At 41.0% G+C, this 21598-nt stretch overlaps 1 protein-coding gene across 3 annotated transcripts in view; it reads left to right on the plus strand.

The window, feature by feature from the left end:
- Nucleotides 1–12115, plus strand: part of LOC133545635 (WW domain-containing adapter protein with coiled-coil-like) — a 79113-nt gene extending 66998 nt beyond the window's left edge. For all 3 annotated transcript variants that reach the window (XM_061891395.1, XM_061891393.1, XM_061891394.1), the window contains 2 exons: nucleotides 7874–8001; nucleotides 11145–12115. In XM_061891395.1, coding sequence (XP_061747379.1) covers nucleotides 7874–8001; nucleotides 11145–11214 — 198 coding nt within the window. In that variant the 3' untranslated portion in view covers nucleotides 11215–12115. The remainder of the gene's footprint in view (nucleotides 1–7873; nucleotides 8002–11144) is intronic.
- Nucleotides 12116–21598: the final 9483 nt, after the last annotated feature.

The raw sequence follows: 21598 nt of genomic DNA on the forward strand, positions 1-21598 counted from the left end.
GTCGCGGGGGCAACAGCCTAAGCAGGGAAACCCAGACTTCCCTCTCCCCAGCCACTTCGTCTAGCTCTTCCCGGGGGATCCCGAGGCGTTCCCAGGCCAGCCGGGAGACATAGTCTTCCCAACGTGTCCTGGGTCTTCCCCGTGGCCTCCTACCGGTTGGACGTGCCCTAAACACCTCCCTAGGGAGGCGTTCGGGTGGCATCCTGACCAGATGCCCGAACCACCTCATCTGGCTCCTCTCGATGTGAAGGAGCAGCGGCTTTACTTTGAGTTCCTCCCGGATGGCAGAGCTTCTCACCCTATCTCTAAGGGAGAGACCCGTGATCTTATCCTTTCGGTCATGACCCAAAGCTCATGACCATAGGTGAGGATGGGAACGTAGATCGACCGGTAAATTGAGAGCTTTGCCTTCCGGCTCAGCTCCTTCTTCACCACAACGGATCGATACAACGTCCGCATTACTGAAGACGCCGCACCGATCCGCCTGTCGATCTCACGATCCACTCTTCCCTCACTCGTGAACAAGACTCCTAGGTACTTGAACTCCTCTACTAGAGTAGAGTAGAAGTTTAAACAATTCCCGTAAATTAATTGGCCCTGATGCATGTATTTTCTTTAAAAAGGCCTTATACATCCATCCATCCATCCATCATCTTCCGCTTATCCGAGGTCGGGTCGCGGGGGCAACAGCCTAAGCAGGGAAACCCAGACTTCCCTCTCCCCAGCCACTTCGTCTAGCTCTTCCCGGGGGATCCCGAGGCGTTCCCAGGCCAGCCGGGAGACATAGTCTTCCCAACGTGTCCTGGGTCTTCCCCGTGGCCTCCTACCGGTTGGACGTGCCCTAAACACCTCCCTAGGGAGGCGTTCGGGTGGCATCCTGACCAGATGCCCGAACCACCTCATCTGGCTCCTCTCGATGTGAAGGAGCAGCGGCTTTACTTTGAGTTCCTCCTGGATGGCAGAGCTTCTCACCCTATCTCTAAGGGAGAGACCCAAACTCATTTGGGCCGCTTGTACCCGTGATCTTATCCTTTCGGTCATGACCCAAAGCTCATGACCATAGGTGAGGATGGGAACGTAGATCGACCGGTAAATTGAGAGCTTTGCCTTCCGGCTCAGCTCCTTCTTCACCACAACGGATCGATACAACGTCCGCATTACTGAAGACGCCGCACCGATCCGCCTGTCGATCTCACGATCCACTCTTCCCCCACTCGTGAACAAGACTCCTAGGTACTTGAACTCCTCTACTAGAGTAGAGTAGAAGTTTAAACAATTCCCGTAAATTAATTGGCCCTGATGCATGTATTTTCTTTAAAAAGGCCTTATACATCCATCCATCCATCCATCATCTTCCGCTTATCCGAGGTCGGGTCGCGGGGGCAACAGCCTAAGCAGGGAAACCCAGACTTCCCTCTCCCCAGCCACTTCGTCTAGCTCTTCCCGGGGGATCCCGAGGCGTTCCCAGGCCAGCCGGGAGACATAGTCTTCCCAACGTGTCCTGGGTCTTCCCCGTGGCCTCCTACCGGTTGGACGTGCCCTAAACACCTCCCTAGGGAGGCGTTCGGGTGGCATCCTGACCAGATGCCCGAACCACCTCATCTGGCTCCTCTCGATGTGAAGGAGCAGCGGCTTTACTTTGAGTTCCTCCTGGATGGCAGAGCTTCTCACCCTATCTCTAAGGGAGAGACCCAAACTCATTTGGGCCGCTTGTACCCGTGATCTTATCATTTCGGTCATGACCCAAAGTTCATGACCATAGGTGAGGATGGGAACGTAGATCGACCGGTAAATTGAGAGGTTTGCCTTCCGGCTCAGCTCCTTCTTCACCACAACGGACCGGTACAACGTCCGCATTACTGAAGACGCCGCACCGATCCGCCTGTCGATCTCACGATCCACTCTTCCCTCACTCGTGAACAAGACTCCTAGGTACTTGAACTCCTCCACTTGGGGCAGGGTCTCCTCCCCAACCCGGAGATGGCACTCCACCCTTTTCCGGGCGAGAACCATGGACTCGGACTTGGAGGTGCTGATTCTCATTCCGGTCGCTTCACACTCGGCTGCGAACCGATCCAGCGAGAGCTGAAGATCCCGGTCAGATGAAGCCATCAGGACCACATCATCTGCAAAAAGCAGAGACCTAATCCTGCGGTTACCAAACCGGAACCCCTCAACGCCTTGACTGCGCCTAGAAATTCTGTCCATAAAAGTTATGAACAGAATGGGTGACAAAGGACAGCCTTGGCGGAGTCCAACCCTCACTGGAAATGTGTTCGACTTACTGCCGGCAATGCGGACCAAGCTCTGGCACTGATCGTACAGGGAGCGGACCGCCACAATAAGACAGTCCGATACCCCATACTCTCTGAGCACTCCCCACAGGACTTCCCGAGGGACACGGTCGAATGCCTTCTCCAAGTCCACAAAGCACAAGTAGACTGGTTGGGCAAACTCCCATGCACCCTCAAGAACCCTGCCGAGAGTATAGAGCTGGTCCACAGTTCCACGACCAGGACGAAAACCACACTGTTCCTCCTGAATCCGAGGTTCGACTATCCGACGTAGCCTTATACATATGTTTGAAAACAAATCTGTGTCATTATATTTTAGTATTAACTTGTATTGTTATTGTTTTGCTCAGTTTTTTAATTGTTGGTGCTGATTGTACCCAATGTTTCAAGTTTCAATGAAGTTGATTCTTTGCTTGGAGTGAGAAGAGAAAGTAAAATGCGTGCTACAAAGAGTGAAGAAATTGTCCATAAAACAGGAAGAGTCACCTTGACATTATGGCAGTGATTTATGAATGAAATAAGTTTATTTCGGTCATATAATCAATCAAATCAAATCAATCAACCATTGTGTGTGATCAGTTTTACAGTACATGTTATATGTATACAATAATGCACATTTACACATAAAAGAAAAGAAAAAGAATGACCAAAAAAGGAATAGGCTGAAGCCAAAGCTTATTTGCCTATCCTATACCTCCACAGAAAATTAGATTGCCTGGAACATCAACATAAAAAAATAAATAAATCAAAAATCAATGGGATGAAAGTAATTGTGACTATATTTTATCATTTTCAATTATTTCACCTTTCAATGTTTTCTTAAACCTTACCAAAGAATTGCATGTCTTCAGCTCATCACTGAGCTTGTTCCACCATTTAACTCCTAAAACTGTAATACATTTGTATTTTATATTTGTTCTCGCTTTACCCATTTCAAAAATCGATATCCCCCGTAAATGATAGTTTTCTCCTCTTAAATGAAATAGCCTGCGAATACAAGCTGGAAGGCTGTTGTTCTTTACTCGAAACATAATTTCCATTGGTTTTAAAAACACAATGTCGGAAAATTTTAACACATTTGAACTCATAAATTTAGATTTTTTGTTTGTTTTAAACTGACCGTAGTCTTTCAACGTTTGTCCGTTCCCTATCCGAATTTATGTAAAAAACCGGTAGTAACTTGAATTCAGTACTTTACAAATGACATAATGCAACAAATGTGCTACTTTAAAATAGTAATTTGGTCTGATTATACTTAAATAACAATTCAATTTTGTAAGATGGTAAAAAAAATCAGTTAGAAAAACACAGCCTGCCGTTTCCTTAAACTGGGACACCAACATCTATACCTTCTGCCATACTCAGCCAGTAGTTTCCAGAAGTTATCTCATCCTGTGAGAAGCATCCATTTTACTAATGTTTTCCAATGTTGTAAAAATGTGTAGAGAAAAAATTCAAATACAACATTTCTGTCAACGAAGATTTGCATCAGCCTTTGATAGTAGGCTTGTATAGCTAATATAGACACATGTGTTGTCTTCTTTATAACACTTATATAAGACTTTAAAAGTAATTTTGATATTAAGCTAATACAAGCACTTAACATTATGTGTTGCCTTCATTATATCACTTGTATAAGGCTTAATTTTCTGTGGCTCTAGACAGAAATTATATTGCATTTTTAGGCCAATATGGCTCTTTCAATATTTTGGGCTTCAGCCCACTGGTGTACAGGAAACCCTGACTGGATTGAAAAAGCCACGACGTTTGATCTGCGAGCGAAAAAACCCGCATCCTGATAAACACAGTTTGGCGCAACACAGTCAAACGACACAACATTTGATTGTATCGTTCACATGCTTTTTTTTCTTAACCCTCGTGTTATGTTTTGGGTAAAATTGACTCGTTTTTAAGTTTGAAAATCTTATGAAAAATGGTTTAAAATATTTTTCAGAATGGAACTTCTTTTGCTTTGCCTTAATTAGTTTAATCAACATAATATGTAAATGGTTCCTCTTCCATATTTTCAACCCCCCCTTGCATGTTCACTTTGACCCAACAGTCAAACTGGAGGTAAAAAGTTGTCAGAAATGTCAGACTATTAATGTCAGATTTTCTTTGCAAATCATTCTGCAAAATAATCATCTAAAAGGGAGGCCTATTTTTCCGAGAAGCGGAAGGAGCGGGACCAAACACATTTATGTGCGTATTTGGGGCTCCTCATTCTGGATTGAGTCCAACGGTCAATCGACAGCCAGTTTGTGGGACGCAAAGACAGGCAAGGCTATATTTCAAGCCACAACGTCTCTGGAGACTTTTTTTGCATTTTCTCCATAGTAATTGAGACTGACAGTGTGGGACAAGTGGGTAGAGCAACTTCCACTAACCCAGGCCCTATTATTATCACAGTGGATGAAAGGCTGGTGGCATTCTGAGGTTGCTGCCCTTGTAGGCAATACATGCCATTCAAACCAGCTAAATATTGATAGAATACAGTTGTGGTCAAAATTATTCAACCCCCACACAATGTTGGTATTTAGCAACTAGGACATTTATTCCGTATTTTGTTTATAGTCATATCAAATAAAGATGCAATAAATAGACAAATGCAACTTGAATTACAACATCATATTTTGTAACATACCAAACAGTGTCATTTCTTTTAATATCTCATTGACAAAATTATCAAACCCCTTGAAGATCATAACTCTTAAGAACAGAATTTGAATAAGGTCTTTTCAATCAGGTGTTGAAAACACCTGTAAATGTGATTTAAACCATAACGAGCAACAATTAAACTGATTGAGACTGTGACGCTCAGCTTCTTGTAGATCAGGGGTCGGGAACCTTTTTGGCTGAGAGAGACAAAAAGCCAAATATTTTTAAATATATTTCCGTAAGAGCCATATAATTTTTTTAACACTAAACACAACTAATTTTTAAGTAAGACCAACATTTCTAGAATATAATAGGTCTCTTATTCTTTGTAATAACATTGTTATTCTGAAGCTAACTGTGGAGGGGCGTGGCCTGCGGGCCTGCAGCGACAGGTGCGTAGAAGGCCCACCTGGGCCTTGTTATCTAATCACCTGTCGCTCTGTTATAAGCAGCAGCCAGGAGAAGAGACTGGGTTGGGGCTGGAAATACTATTGCTAAAAAGCAACTGAGAGACTTATTGAAAAATAAAACAATATTGTAATCCTGAAACAGGCTCTCATGTCGGTGCTTGGGGGTCTGAAGAACCCCCAGGAGGGCAAGCCCCACACTAACCAATAATAAATAAATAACTTCTTACCATTAACGCAACTTCTTGAACAGGTGCGGTAGAAAACGGATGGATGGATTAAAAATGCATGAGAATGATTTATATTTTGAACATTATTTTTAACACTGTGATTACAAGTGGAATTATTCATTACTTATCGTGTTAAGCAACGTCAGCTCAGATTTATCCGAGAGCCAGATGCAGTCATCAAAAGAGCCACATCTGGCTCTAGAGCCATAGGTTCCCTACCCCTGTTGTAGATGGTTAATGGTGTATTTGCAACATGGTGAAGTCCAGGGAGTGGTCAAAGAAGTCAAGAGGGGAGGTAATTCCTCTTCATAAGAAAGGATATGGATATAAGAAAATAGCAAAGACATTACACATTCCAAGAGACACAGTTGGAGCATAATTCGCAAGTTTAAAGCTAAAGGCACAGTGGAAACACTACCTGGGCGTGGTAGAAAGAGGATGCTGTGTGCGTACAGTGGTGAAAAACAGCTGAGGAACTACAACAGGACATTGCAGAGGGGGGAACGCAGGTTTCGTCCCAGACAATAAGGCACGCACTACGAGATAAAGGCCTCCATGCCAGAAATCCCAGGCGCACCCCACTTCTGACTACCAGGCACAAGAAAATAGACTCCAGTTTGCCAAAAATCATCTGGACAAACCCCAAAGGTTTTGGGAAACTGTTCTATGGAGTGATGAGACAAAACTGGAACTCTTTAGGCCTATGAATCAACATTATGTCTGGAGGAGAAAAAATGAAGCTTACAAAGAGAAGAACACCTTGCCTACTGTTAAGCATGGTGGGGGGGTCAATCATGCTCTGGGGCTGTTTCTCTGACTCAGGTACCGGGAATCTCCAGCGCGTTCAAGGCATTATGAATTCTATTTCCTAGCAGGATATATTAGCTGCAAATGTCATGAAGTCAGTGAGGAAGCTGAGGCTTGGGAGACGTTGGACCTTCCAACAGGACAAGGATCCCAAGCATACCTCCAAATCAACATCAGAGTGGTTGCAGAAGGGCTGGAAGACTCTGGAGTGGCCTTCACAGTCGCCAGACCTTAATCCTCTAGAAAAGCTGTGGTGGGACTTGAAGAAGGATGTTTGCAGCACGCAAGCCCAAGAATATGAATGAACTGGAGGCCTTTGCCCAAGAGGAATGGGCTAAAATAGCTGTAGATGCTTGCAAGAAGCTTATGTATCACGTTTGAAGGATGTCATCACTGCCAAAGGGTGTTCTACTGAGTACTAAAGATGCATGGAACTACGGGGTTGAATCATTTTGTCAATGAGATATTAAGAAAAATGTCCTTTTTTGGTATTTTGTAAAACACAGTGTTAAACACCAAAATTGTGTGGGGGTTGAATAATTTTGATCACAACTGTAGTTAGTAATGGAGTTGATACTAAAATATTAACAATGCTTGTTAGCATTTTTTTTTTGGTTTCGAACATCTTTTTGGGTAACTAAACATGCAGCACCATTGCTGTTTCTGACAAATGAATATAACAGGAGGGGACAGAGTATCAATCAATCAATCAATCAATGTTTACTTATATAGCCCTAAATCACTAGTGTCTCAAAGGGCTGCACAAACCGCTACGACATCCTCGGGCAAGGAAAACTCACACCCAGTGGGACATCGGTGACAATAATGACTATGAGAACGTGATACTGTGATACTGATGATACTGATGACTATGAGAACATGATACTGTGAAAGATCAATCCACAATGGATCCAACACAGTCGCGAGAGTCCAGTCCAAAGCGGATCCAACACAGCAGCGAGAGTCCCGTTCACAGCGGAGCCAGCAGGAAACCATCCCAAGCGGAGGCTGATCAGCAGCGCAGAGATGTCCCCAGCCGATACACAGGCAAGCAGTACATGGCCACCGGATCGGACCGGACTCCCTCCACAAAGGAGAGTGGGACATAGAAGAAAAAGAAAAGAAACGGCAGATCAACTGGTCTAAAAAGGGAGTCTATTTAAAGGCTAGAGTATACAAATGAGTTTTAAGGTGAGACTTAAATGCTTCTACTGAGGTGGCATCTCGAACTGTTACCGGGAGGGCATTCCAGAGTACTGGAGCCCGAAATGAAAAAGCTCTACAGCCCGCAGACTTTTTTTGGGCTTTGGGGATCACTAATAAGCCGGAGTCCTTTGAACGCAGATTTCTTGCCGGGACATATGGTACAATACAATCGGCAAGATAGGATGGAGCTAGACCGTGTAGTATTTTCCTCGTGTTTCTTAATGCTTCTGCAGTGGCTGTCCCACACTACACACTGTCCCTTCTTTGTCAGGCGGCCCGGCTGCGCGAGGACATCCACAACATGGGCAGCCTGTACATGTCGGAGCTGTGCACCGAGATGAAGAACCTCCGCTCCCTGGTCCGAGTCAGTGAAATCCAGGCCACACTGAGGGAACAGAGGTGAGGCCACTGACAAAGAATACAAATGTACTGTAATTTTCGGATTATAAATCGCTCCGGAGTGTAAGTCGCACCGGCCGAAAATACATAATAAAGAAGGAAAAAAAAAAACATAAGTTGCACTAGAGCAGGGGTCTCAAACTCGATTTACCTGAGGGCCACTGGACGGAGAGTCTAGGTGAGGCTGGGCCGCAAGAAAAGATTTCTTCCAAAATAAATGTTGCACACTCCTCAGCATGTCTAGTTTTATGATGACGTTTCAAATTGTATCCCTTGTGCACCGCAACTTTCTCTGTGCAAATAAGACACGTCTGGGTGCCCCTGTCCTCAACAAAAGAAATATTGCATCTCCCACTTTTCCTGGAATTGTCTTTGCTCATCACGGACCTTTTTCTTTACCGCAGAAATTGGGGTTGTGGAATATATTTGTATTTAGCCGACGCACGGTCGTTCTGCTTTTCTTCCCTGTGTGTGTGTGTGTGTGTGTGTGTGTGTGTGTGTGTGTGTGTGTGTGTGTGTGTGTGTGTGTGTGTGTGTGTGTGTGTGTGTGTGTGTGTGTGTGTGTGTGTGTGTGTGTGTGTGTGTGTGTGTGTGTGTGTGTGTGTGTGTGTGTGTGTGTGTGTGTGTGTGTGTGTGTGTGTGTGTGTGTGTGTGTGTGTGTGTGTGTGTGTGTGTGTGTGTGTGTGTGTGTGTGTGTGTGTGGGAAAAAATCACAAGACTACTTCATCTCTACAGATCTGTTTCATGAGGGGTTCCCTCAATCATCAGGAGATTTTAATGGAAGCATTCACATACAATGGTTTATATAGGGCACAGAGTGGGTGGGTACAGGCAGGTGTAGGGGCGTGGTGATTGGCTCATGTGTTACCTAGGAGGTGTTTCCGTCTATGGCGTCATGTTGAAATGATTTCACTGCGCTTGTTAAGGGATGATAGATCTGGATGATATATAATAAACAGTTTCTCTTTTAAGCATAAGTTGCATCTTTTATTACCACTGTTGTAAGGTGTGCTGGATGCAAGAATTTGCCATGTTATTGAATATTCAACATTATTGTATTTGAGGTTCCAAATGTGTTTGCTGAGTTCTGTAGAATTCTGCAAAGTCTGGTTTCTAAAGGAGGCGTTGTGATTATTCCATCTTGTTTTGAACGCTCCGTCGGTTAATCCTACGTACGTGTCGGATGTGTTAATGTCCTTGCGTGTTACCTTTGCTTGGTAAACGACTGATGTCTGTAAGCACCTTCCGTTGAGAGGGCAATCAGGTTTCTTGCGACAGTTACATTCATTATTGGTTTCAGAGTCGTTTAGTCTGGGGGTAGGCAGTCCTTTTGCAATTGCTTTGTTGTGGTTTGAAATGATTTGTTGCATGTTATTCATACAGCTGTAGCTCAATTTAATGTTGTTCTTGTTGAATATTTTTCTTAGGGTGTTTCTTAGGGTGATTGAGGGAACCCCTCATGAAACAGATCTGTAGAGATGAAGTAGTCTTGTGATTTTTTTCCCACACCTACATATTGCGCTCTACCACGGTATCGAGCACTATTCTCTGGATAATCCAATCAAGACATATATATATATATATATATATATATATATTACACCGTATTTCCTTGAATTTCCGCAGGGCATATAGTATGCGGCTGCATTGAATTACTGCCGGGTCAAACTCGCTTCCCAAAATAATTAGCGCATGCTTAGTATTACCGCCTGGTCAAACTCGTGACGTCACGGGTGACACTTCCCCTGTCATCATTTTCAAAATGGAGGAGGCTAATTTCTATACCGGTAATTTGAAATCACATAGAGGGAAGAAGATTAAGAGCTATTCAGTAGGATATAAGGGCCAAGCTTACATCACACTCACATTTTTACTGCATACCTTTGGTAAGTGCCGGAGTGAGAAGAGGTTTTGAAATAATTAGCGCATGCTTACTTTAACCGCATGCCTTTGGTAAGCGCAGGAGTGAGAAGAGGTTTTAAATTAATTAGCGCCATTCAAGGAAATACGGTGTATATATATATATATATATATATATATATATATATATATACATACATATACACACATATATATATAGACACACACACACACACACATACATGTGTATATATACATATTAAAGAAATACTTGAATTTCAGTGTATTCTAGCTATAAGTATACTCCTACCCCTTATATACATGTGTATATACATATGTATATATATATATATATATATATATATACGCACACACATATATATATATATATACACGCATATATATAGACACACACACACATATATATGTGTGTATATATACATATTAAAGAAATACTTTAATTTCAGTGTATTCTAGCTATAAGTATACTCCTACCCCTTATATACATATGTATATATATATATATATACATGTGTATATATATATATGTATGTATATATATACATGTATATATATGTATGTATATATACATATATGTATGTATTTATATATATACACATATGTATGTATTTATATACATATGTATGTATGTATATATATACATATGTATATATATACGTATATATGTATGAATATGTATGTATATATGTATGAATATGTATGTATATATACATATGTGTATATGTATATATACATACGTGAATATGTATGTATATATACATATGTATATATGTATAGAAATACTTGAATTTCAGTGTATTCTAGCTATAAATATACTCCTCCCCCCTTAACCCACCCCGACCCCCAAATTCGGAGATCTCACGGTTGGCAAGTAACTATAACATTCAGAACATGCTATCCTAATCGCTATATCCCATGAAATCTTCTTCCTCTGCGTCGCTTCTAAACAACTCTGCCAACTTCAAAGGTAGACAAGGCGCCGCTTCCTCTTCTTTCGGTACGTCGCTCACCTCAGAGTCGTCGTCGGGTGCAGTTCCAATTATTCCAGCCTTTCTGAATCCAGACGGGATGGTTCCGGTTGCTGATAGACGCCTAGTCTCTTACGTGAATGGGACAAATAATATTATTTGATATTTTATGGTTATGTGTTAATAATTTCACACACAAGTTGTTCCAGAGTGTAACCGCGATTTATAATCCGAAAAATACGGTAATGACCCGCTATTGAAAACAAGACTTAAATCCATGCCGTATGCTTCCAGAATCCTGTTTCTGAGGCAGCAGAGCAAAGAGCTGGACAAGCTGAAGAACCAGAACTCTTACATGGTCTGAGCAGAACTGACCGGGACGGGGACAGCTGCTCCTTGCCTGCCTGTTTATTCCCCTCACAAGAGCAACTGAGAGAGACTGTTAGATGGCAGCGGCTTTTTCCAAAAGGGTGAGCTCCGTCATCCCGAACATGTCTGCCATGTTTGTTTTATTTTCCTCCGCCCTCCGCTTGCGAGTCGCTCTCACCGAGAAGGTGAAAAGTGACTGGTTCACCAAGCTGGACACAAGAGGACCTCAGGCTCTTTTCAAACGGCACCTTTCTCGGATTGTGTGTATTGTACCGAGTTTGTTTTCAGGTGTGTTTTAGATGTTGTGGTCAGACAAAGATTAGTTTATTACCTTGGAAAAAACAACTATCCAAACATTATCGGCCGGTGGCAGAAGTGGCCACCTTCCAACACGTGAATCAGACTTTTAGTGTACGATCTAGTGGCAGTGATGATACACCTTTTCTTCCGCTACTATTATCACCATTCCGGTTCTACATGCAGCGGAGTCACATTTTACCTTTTTACATTTTGCTTTGTCCCAATTAATGGAGCTCGGTCCACGAATAATCCTAGTAACCTTCAGAATCCTGACGTTTGAAAGCCATTTTGAAGGAAAATTTATTGAAAAAAAAAAAAAAGCCCACGTTTTCGGACCTCGGTCAGCTGCTAGTACTTATGAGGTCGTTGTGTGATCTCTTGATCCGTTCTGCTTTTTATTTTTATTTTTATTTTTTTATGTCAAATCTTCCATTCCTTTTGTGCAGTGTAGCAAGTGGTTGTGTAAAATAGCAAAGTGACTGACTTGGCAGTCATGTAAATTATTGTTAAACATGATTGAGTTTTTGTGGTCGTAGTCATAATGCAAAAATCTCGTTGGAAAGAATTTTTTTTTTTTTTACTATTTCAAAATAAAATTCAACATGGATTTTACTTTGTCAGCTGCTGTGGCTGATCCCCTTTAACGCCCCAAAAATATTTTATGCCGTGTGGGTTTACATTTTTTTTTTTTTTTTTTTTTATGAACCGAGAGATCACGCCGAGCTACATTTGTACACTTAAACACCCGGGAATGCGATTTATTTTGTGTCTCAGCTGTTTTAGTTACTTTTTTTTTTTTTTTTTGACTAGATTCCACAAGATGATGTGCACACTTTTTCTTGACAGAGCGGGGCGGGTTAGGCTGGTGGGAAAGGGGGTGCAAGGGCTTTGTATTCCGTCAAATATGAGATTAAAATATAATACCACACCTACTCACACAGTCCTGTTGTCCGAGGGTGTCATTTAGGATTTAATACATCTTGAAAGCGATTTCACTCCTGTGCCCACAAGATGGCGACAGTGAGCAAGTGTTCGCATGCGGCTTTCTCAGCAAAACGACGCTATAGGTCATGTGGTGAGTGACCAGAACAAACAAAAAGCTGGTAAAATGTGTGTCAAGCTGACTGAGGATGATTAATCAGAATAGCAGGATGAAAGCGTCTTTGGCCCATGTTGTGTGTAATAGCTCGGGTGACGTTGACCTTTGTAGCCACAACTCCTCAGCATCTTTTCCTGCTTGCACAGCTTCAAAATACACACTTGCAGCAATTGGTTTCCCGAAAGGTCAGACTTAAACATTATTCAAGCCTAACCTAGTTTGTCCACCTCTTTAAAAGCCTACTGAAATTTGATTTTCTTATTTAAACGGGGATAGAAGGTCCATTCTATGTGTCATACTTGATCATTTCGCGATATTGCCATATTTTTTAGCACATCGACGATAAAGTTCGTAACTTTTGGTCGCTAATAAAAAAGCCTTGTCTTTACCGGAAGTAGCGTGACGTCACGGGTTGTAAGGCTCCTCACATCCTCACATTGTTTATAATCATAGCCTCCAGCAGAAAGAGCTATTCGGACCGAGAAAGCGACAATTTCCACATTAATTTGAGCGAGGATGAAAGATTCGTGGATGAGGAAAGTTAGAGTGAAGCACTAAAAAGAAAAGAACAAAGAAAAGGCGACAACTCCAGGCAGCGGCAGTGTGAGCGTTTCAGATGTAATTAGACACGTTTAATAGGATAATTCTGGAAAATCCCTTATCTGCTTATTGTGTTAATAGTGTTTTAGTGAGAATACAAAGTCATACCTGAAAGTCGGATGGCTGCGGTGAACGCCAGTGTCTCTGAGAGAAGCCGAGGATCACAGCTGCCTTTTTGAGCTGCAGGAGGAGGTCACATAATCCACTGAAGTCTCCGGTAAGAGCCGACTTAATATCACAATTTTCCCATCCAAAAATTTGCTGGTTGACGTAGAGAAAAATGTCCGCATGACCGCTCTGTGTTAAAGCTTCACAACAAACAAACACCGGCTGTGTTTCGGTTGCTTTAAAGGCAGCTGCAATCCACCGCTTTCCACCAAAAGCAGTAAAATATCAGGGTGGCTGATACTGGGAAATTTGGTATCAATATAAGTACAAAACCAGTAAAGTTGGCACGTCGTGTAAATGGTAAATACAAACTAAAAAACAATTCTTTTCAACCTATATTCAATTGAATAGACTAAAAAAAAACAATATACTTAACGTTCAAACTGGAAAACTTAATTTTTTTGCAAATATTAGCTCATTTGGAATTTGATGCCTGCAACATGTTTCAAAAAAGCTGGCACAAGTGGCAAGAAAGACTGAGAAAGTTGAGGAATGCTCGTCAAAACACTTATTTGGAACATCCCACAGGTGAACGGGCTAATCAGGAACAGGTGGGTATAATGATTGGGTATAATAGCAGCTCGGTCACTCAAAAATGAGGTGTTTGGGAACAATTAGTAATGGTTATAAAACTTCATAAACGCAACTTACCTAAATATGTGTTCCTAAATTTGTGTTGGACGTCATAAAAGAAGAGAGCAGTTAGGATTTTGGTTTACAGAGTAAACAAAAACTAAGGTTTTGGGTAGAGATGTCCCACAATGGCTTTTTTGCCGATATCCGATATTGTCCAACTCTTAATTACCGATTGTGATATTAACCGATACCAAAATATACAGTCTTGGAATTAACGCATTATCATGCCTAATTTTGTTGGATGCATTAAACCTTCCAACAACCTTTTTGAAACCAAGAGCTACTTCTTGGGTACTGATTAATGCAAAGGGCTACCAGTTTGATACACACTTCAATAAATTGCCAGAAATAGCCAATTTGCTCAATTTACCTTCAGTAAATAAATCTATATATATATATATATAAAAAAGTGGGTATTTCTGTCTGTCATTCCGTCGTACATTTTTTTTTCCTTTTACGGGTTTTTTGTAGAGAAGAAATGATGAAAAAACACTTAATTGAACAGTTTAAAAGAGGAGAAAAAACGAAAAAAAAGAAAATTAAATTTTGAAACATATTTTATCTTCAATTTCGACTCTTTAAAATTCTAAATTCATCCCAAAAAATGAAGAGAAATACTAGCTAAAGCGAATCTTTTTGAAAAACTTAAAAACATTTTTTTTATGGAATATCATTAGTAATTTTTCCTGATGAAGATTTATTTTCGAATTTTGATGACATGTTTTAAATAGGTTAAAAGTCCAATCTGCACTTTGTTAGAATATATAACAAATTGGACCAAGCTATATTTCCAACAAAGACAAATCATTATTTCTTCTAGATTTTCCGGAACAAACATTTTTAAAGAAATTTGAAAGACTTTGAAATAAGATTTAAATTTGATTCCACAGATTTTCTACATTTGCCAGAATATTTTTTTTTATTTTAATCATAAGTTTGAAGAAATATTTCACAAGTATTCTTCGTCCAAAAAACAAGCTAAAATGAAGAATTAAGTTAAAATGTATTTATTATTCTTTACAATAAAAAATAAATTATTTGAACATTGATTTCAATTGTCAGGAAAGAATTTAAAAGGTATATGTGATTAAAAATCCTAAAATAATTTTTAAGGTTGTATTTTTTTCTCTAAAATTGTCTTTCTGAAAGTTATAAGAAGCAAAGTAAAAATAAAAAAGAATTTATTTAAATAAGTGAAGACCAAGTCTTTAAAAAAATTTTCTTGGATTTTCAAATTCTATTTGAGTTTTGTCTCACTTAGAATAAAAAATGTCGAGCAAAGTGAGACCAGCTTGCTAGTAAATAAATACAATTTAAGAAATAGAGGCAGCTCACTGGTAAGTGCTGCTATTTGAGCTATTTTTAAAACAGGCCAGCGGGCGACTCATCTGGTCCTTACGGGCGACCTGGTGCCCGCGGACCCCGCGTTGGTGACCCCTGCATTAAACAACGTAACAAGGTTTTCCAAAATAAATCAACTCAAGTTATGGAAGAAAAATGCCAACATGGCACTGCCATATTTATTATTGAAGTCACAAAGTGCATTGTTTTTTTTTTTTAACATGTCTCAAAACAGCAGCTTGGAATTTGGGACACGCTCTCCCTGAGAGAGCATGAGGAGGTTGACGTGGGCGGGGGTAGGAGGTAGCGGGGGGTGTATATTGTAACGTCCCGAAAGAGTTAGTGCTGCAATGGGTTCTGGGTATTTGTTCTGTTATGGTTCTGGGTATTTGTTCTGTTATGTTTATGTTGTGTTACGGTGCGGATGTTCTCCTGAAAATGTGTTGTGTCATTCTTGTTTGGTGTGGGTTCACAGCGTGGCGCATATTTGTAACTGTTAGTTGTTTATACGGCCACCCTCAGTGTGACCTGTATGGCTGTTGACCAAGCATGCCTTGCATAGGGACGGCGTGGCGCAGTGGGAGAGTGGCCGTGCGCAACCCGAGGGTCACTGGTTCAAATCCCACCTAGAACCAACCTCGTCACGTCCGTTGTGTCCTGAGCAAGACACTTCACCCTTGCTCCTGATGGGTGCTAGTTGGCGCCTTGCATGGCAGCTCCCTCCATCAGTGTGTGAATGTGTGTGTGAATGGGTAAATGTGGAAGTAGTGTCAAAGCGCTTTGAGTACCTTGAAGGTAGAAAAGCGCTATACAAGTACAACCCATTATAACCCATTTATTTGTTCTGTTATGTTTATGTTGTGTTGCGGTGCGGATGTTCTCCTGAAAATGTGTTGTGTCATTCTTGTTTGGTGTGGGTTCACAGCGTGGCGCATATTTGTAACTGTTAGTTGTTTATACGGCCACCCTCAGTGTGACCTGTATGGCTGTTGACCAAGCATGCCTTGCATTCACTTGTGTGTATGAAAAGCGGTAGATATTATGTGACTGGGCAGGCACGCAAAGGCAGTGCTTTTAAGGTTTATTCATACTCTGTAATTCTCTCTAGTGAATTATATTTATATAGCGCTTTTCTCTAGTGACTCAAAGTGCTTTACATATTGAAACCCAATATCTAAGTTACATTTAAACTAGTGTGGGTGTGGCACTGGGAGCAGGTGGGTAAAGTGTCTTGCCCAAGGACACAACGGCAGTGACCAGGATGGCGGAACCGGGAATCGAACCTGCAACCCTTTAAGTTGCTGGCACGGCCACTCTACCAACCGAGCTATGCCGCCCCTAGGTCCTTGTACCACTCCGTACAGTCATAAATTGTACTTTTTTTTAAACCGATACCAATAATTTCCGATATTTCGTTTTAAAGCATTTATCGGCCGATGACATCGGCGGCCTGATATTATTGGGCATCTCTACGATTTTACAAGAGTGACTTGGCCAAGAGGGCAGCAAAAAACAACAACAAACAGTACCGACCGACAGACAGACACACCCACCCACCGGGGGTATAAATGGAAACAAAATACAGAATTAGTACAATAGCAACAATGGGAATAAAGGTATAACAGTAAAATAAAAACATAACAAGAGAAACTAGGCAGCACTATGTCATCAGTTTCTGATTAATTAAATTGTATAACAGTGCAAAATATTGCTAATTCGTAGTGGTCTTTCTTGAACTATTTGGAAAAAAAGGTATAAAAATATAACTAAAAACTTGTTGAAAAATAAGTGATTCAATCATAAATTAAAGCTGCAAGCAGCGTTGGTCGGGCCCGCCTTTGGCTGCTGCCCCCATGGCCCAAGCCCTGGTCTAAGTCAGACCTACATAGAGGTTTTTGTTTCATGTCTCTACGACATTCCTAACAGAAGTTACAAGCGGTTTTGTCTGTGTTTTTTCCTAGGGGGCGCTAGAGCGCGATTTAGATTTATGGGGTTTGGTTTTTTATTACATGTGTGTGTAAAATTTTGTGAGTTTTGAAGCATGTTAAGGGGGTCAAATTACAGCTCGGCGTTTCTGGATGTTGTTGATAAATGTGAAGTGAATTGTATTTATATAGCGCTTTTTCTCTAGTGACTCAAAGCGCTTTACATAGTGAAACCCAATATCTAAGTTACATTTAAACCAGTGTGGGTGGCACTGGGAGCAGGTGGGTAAAGTCTCTTGCCCAAGGACACAAAGGCAGTGACTAGGATGGCTGAAGCGGGAATCGAACCTGTAACCCTCAAGTTGGCCACTCTACCAACCGAACTAAACCGCTTTGCATAGTAGAGCTTTAACTTGCACTTTGAAGCATTTTAAGGGGGTCAAATTACAGCTCAAAGAGGCAAAAATGACATTTTTTAGGTAACTTTGCGCAGGGGTTCTTTGAAGGCGCGTAAAATCAAAACCGGAGCAGTAATCAAAACTCTGCGAATAACTTTTAATCAGAAGGGTTCAATCTCTCTCCCGTGCGAGTTTGAAGCCGACACGACAAACGCGCTCAGAGGAGATAATGTTTGAAAAAAGGTGACTTTTATTTTGAAGGGGTAATTTTTGACTCCCTGTTGATTTTTGCCGAATGATGTCAATTATTAAAATGTAGGTCTAAGTGAGACCTACATAGAGGTTTCATGTTTTTCCGGCATTCCTACTGGAAGTTACAAGCAATTTTGTCTGTTTTCTTCCTAGGAGCAGTTTTTGCTTTGTTTTGGGCTTTGTTTTTTTCATTAGATGGCAATTTTCTCCAGTCCTGATGTGTGTGCCAAGTTTGGTGAGTTTTGAAGCATTTTAAGGAGGTCAAATTACAGCTCAAAGAGGCAAAAATGACATTTTTTAGGTAACTTTGCGCAGGGGTTCTTTGAAGGCGCGTAAAATCAAAACCAGAGCAGTAATCAAAACTCTGCGAATAACTTTTAATCAGAAGGGTTCAATCTCTCTCCCGTGCGAGTTTGAAGCCGACACGACAAACGCGCTCAGAGGAGATAATGTTTGAAAAAAGGTGACTTTTATTTTGAAGGGGTAATTTTTGACTCCCTGTTGATTTTTGCCGAATGATGTCAATTATTAAAATGTAGGTCTAAGTGAGACCTACATAGAGGTTTCATGTTTTTCCGGCATTCCTACTGGAAGTTACAAGCAATTTTGTCTGTTTTCTTCCTAGGAGCAGTTTTTGCTTTGTTTTGGGCTTTGTTTTTTTCATTAGATGGCAATTTTCTCCAGTCCTGATGTGTGTGCCAAGTTTGGTGAGTTTTGAAGCATTTTAAGGAGGTCAAATTACAGCTCAAAGAGGCAAAAATGACATTTTTTAGGTAACTTTGCGCAGGGGTTCTTTGAAGGCGCGTAAAATCAAAACCGGAGCAGTAATCAAAACTCTGCGAATAACTTTTAATCAGAAGGGTTCAATCTCTCTCCCGTGCGAGTTTGAAGCCGACACGACAAACGCGCTCAGAGGAGATAATGTTTGAAAAAAGGTGACTTTTATTTTGAAGGGGTAATTTTTGACTCCCTGTTGATTTTTGCCGAATGATGTCAATTATTAAAATGTAGGTCTAAGTGAGACCTACATAGAGGTTTCATTGTTTTCCGGCATTCCTACTGGAAGTTACAAGCAATTTTGTCTGTTTTCTTCCTAGGAGCAGTTTTTGCTTTGTTTTTTTCATTAGATGGCAATTTTCTCCAGTCCTGATGTGTGTGCCAAGTTTGGAGAGTTTTGAAGCATTTTAAGGAGGTCAAATTACAGCTCAAAGAGGCAAAAATTGCATTTTTTGCGAAAATGTTGCTTTGAATGGGTTTTTGCAAAAATTTTGATTTTTGCCCTAGAAAGTAAAATTATGAAATCTAGGTCTAAGTCAGCCCTACATAATGGTTTTTGTTTCATGTCTCTACGACATCGCTAACGGATGTCTGTTTTTTTGTTTTTTTTTCCTAGGGGGCGCTAGCGCGCAATTTAGATTTTGGGGTTTTGGTTGCTTAATAAGTTGGGTTGCCGCACCATACCGATGTTTGTGTAAAATTTGGTGAGTTTTGAAGCATCGCCAAACTACTGGAAGAAATAGTAAAGTTCCGTGCAGCTTGCTGGAAATAAGTGCCAATGTTGGGGGAAAGTTCTCGGCCACTAAAAGTGGATGTGCAGAGCTCAGCTCTTTTTTTTTTTTTTTTTTCTCAACCGCGATCTTGTCTCAGTCCAGTTATTTCCTCCCACAAAGTCACGTCCTGTCCAAGACGTGCTGCTGAGCTTTACACGCCGGCTTCCTAACCCAGTCAGAGGCGCTCGGCGGGGGCTGAAGGGAAACCAAATGACATCTCCTACGCACAACATCCCCCCCAGCAGCACTCGGCGCCGTTTGTTCCCCAGTAAATGTAGATCCAACCGAACGATACCACCGCGGATAAATTGCCCCGGGCTTAACTTGGTTTGCTTTTCTTCTCACCGCCGCTTATGCAGGATCCTCTTCTGGGTCACAATTTTGTCATTTTAAAGTTTGTATATGAACTTTTTAGGAACACAGTATATTAATAATAACTAGAAAATTGTCAGCTTTAGTGCAGCTGGCGTACCACACCTTTATGCAGCACGTCAGCAGGCTCTCGACAGCCGAGCGATAGAACCTCCGTGGGTGTGAATCCCTGGGTTTTAGGTGTAACTGTACAAAAGAAATTACAGAGCCAGCCTAAAACGTTAGCATGCGCACATTAAAATGTTAACACTTAGCATGTGTGCTAATGAGTGAATTCTAACAGATAGCATGTCTCACACGTCAATTAGCACGGCTTTAAGGTGTATATGTATAAAAGTAAATGAAAAAGTTTGCATGTTTAAGTTAGCTAGCGAGCATGCTATCATTTGCATGCTAAAAGTCACATAATGTGACTCAGGACTCAGACTACCATAAATTGATTAACGTGGACCCCGACTTAAACAAGTTGAAAAACTTATTCGGGTGTTACCATTTAGTGGTCAATTGTACGGAATATGTACTGTACTGTGCAATCTACTAATAAAAGTATCAATCAATCAAAAGGGGTAAATGGTAGTAAAAGTAGCTCAAAAAGTTAGCACGCGCATGTTAGCATGCTAGCAAGCTAACGTGACCATAATAATAGTTAGCATGTGGAACATACTGAGTTATATGACTCTAAGGTGTATGGCTGGGGAATTACAGAGTATGAAACATTTAGCACTTTAAGGTTACCATGCTAACATACACATGTTAGCAGTTATCAAGTGCCACATAAGGTATTTGACTGTAAGGTGAACGGTTGTAAAACTAGCTCAAATAGCCAGCACTTAAATTTTTAGCATGCTAACGTATCATTTGCATCCTAAAAGTCACATACCAAGTAATATGACTCAGGGGTAAACGGTAGCAAAAGTAGCTCAGAAAGTTAGCATGCTAATATTGGCATGCTAGCAAGCTAACGTGACCATAATAATAGTTAGCATGTGGAACATACCAAGAATAGACTGCAAAGACAAGATATTTAATGTTGCAAATGAGAAACTTAATTTTTTTTGCAAATAATCATTAACTTAGAATTGAATGGCAGCAGCACATTGCAAAAAAAAAAAAAATTGGGTGTTGTTGATAAATGGCTTTCGCTTTGCATAATAGAGTTTTAACTTGCACTTACAGATGTAGCGACCAACTGTAGTTACTCTCAGTGGTTTTCTGAAGTGTTCCTGAGCCCATGTGGTAATATCCTTTACCCACTGATGTCGCTTTTTGATGCAGTACCACCTAAGGGATCCAAGGTCTGTAATATCGCTTACGTCAGTGATTTCTCCAGATTGTCTGAACCTTTTGATGATATTACGGACCGTAGATGGTGAAATCCCTAAATTCCTTGCAATAGCTTGTTGAGAAATGTTCTTAAACTGTTCGACAATTTGCTCACACGTGTTCACAAAGCGGTGACCCTCGCCCCGTCCTTGTTTGTGAATGACTGAGCATTTCACGGAAGCTGCTTTTATACCCAATCACGGGACCCACCTGTTCCCAATGAGCCTGTTCACATGTGTTAGACAAGCATTTCTTTTTTGCCACTTGTCCCAGCTTTTTTGAAACATATTGCAGGCAATTCCAAATGAGCTGTTTGCAACAACAACAAAAAAACATTTTACAGTTGGAACGTTAAATAGTCAGTTTTATACAAAAACTTTTAACATTTTGACAATATTGGAATAATAATCTGAAT

Source organism: Nerophis ophidion, linkage group LG28, assembly GCF_033978795.1.
Source record: "Nerophis ophidion isolate RoL-2023_Sa linkage group LG28, RoL_Noph_v1.0, whole genome shotgun sequence".
NCBI classification, from domain to species: Eukaryota; Metazoa; Chordata; class Actinopteri; order Syngnathiformes; family Syngnathidae; genus Nerophis; species Nerophis ophidion.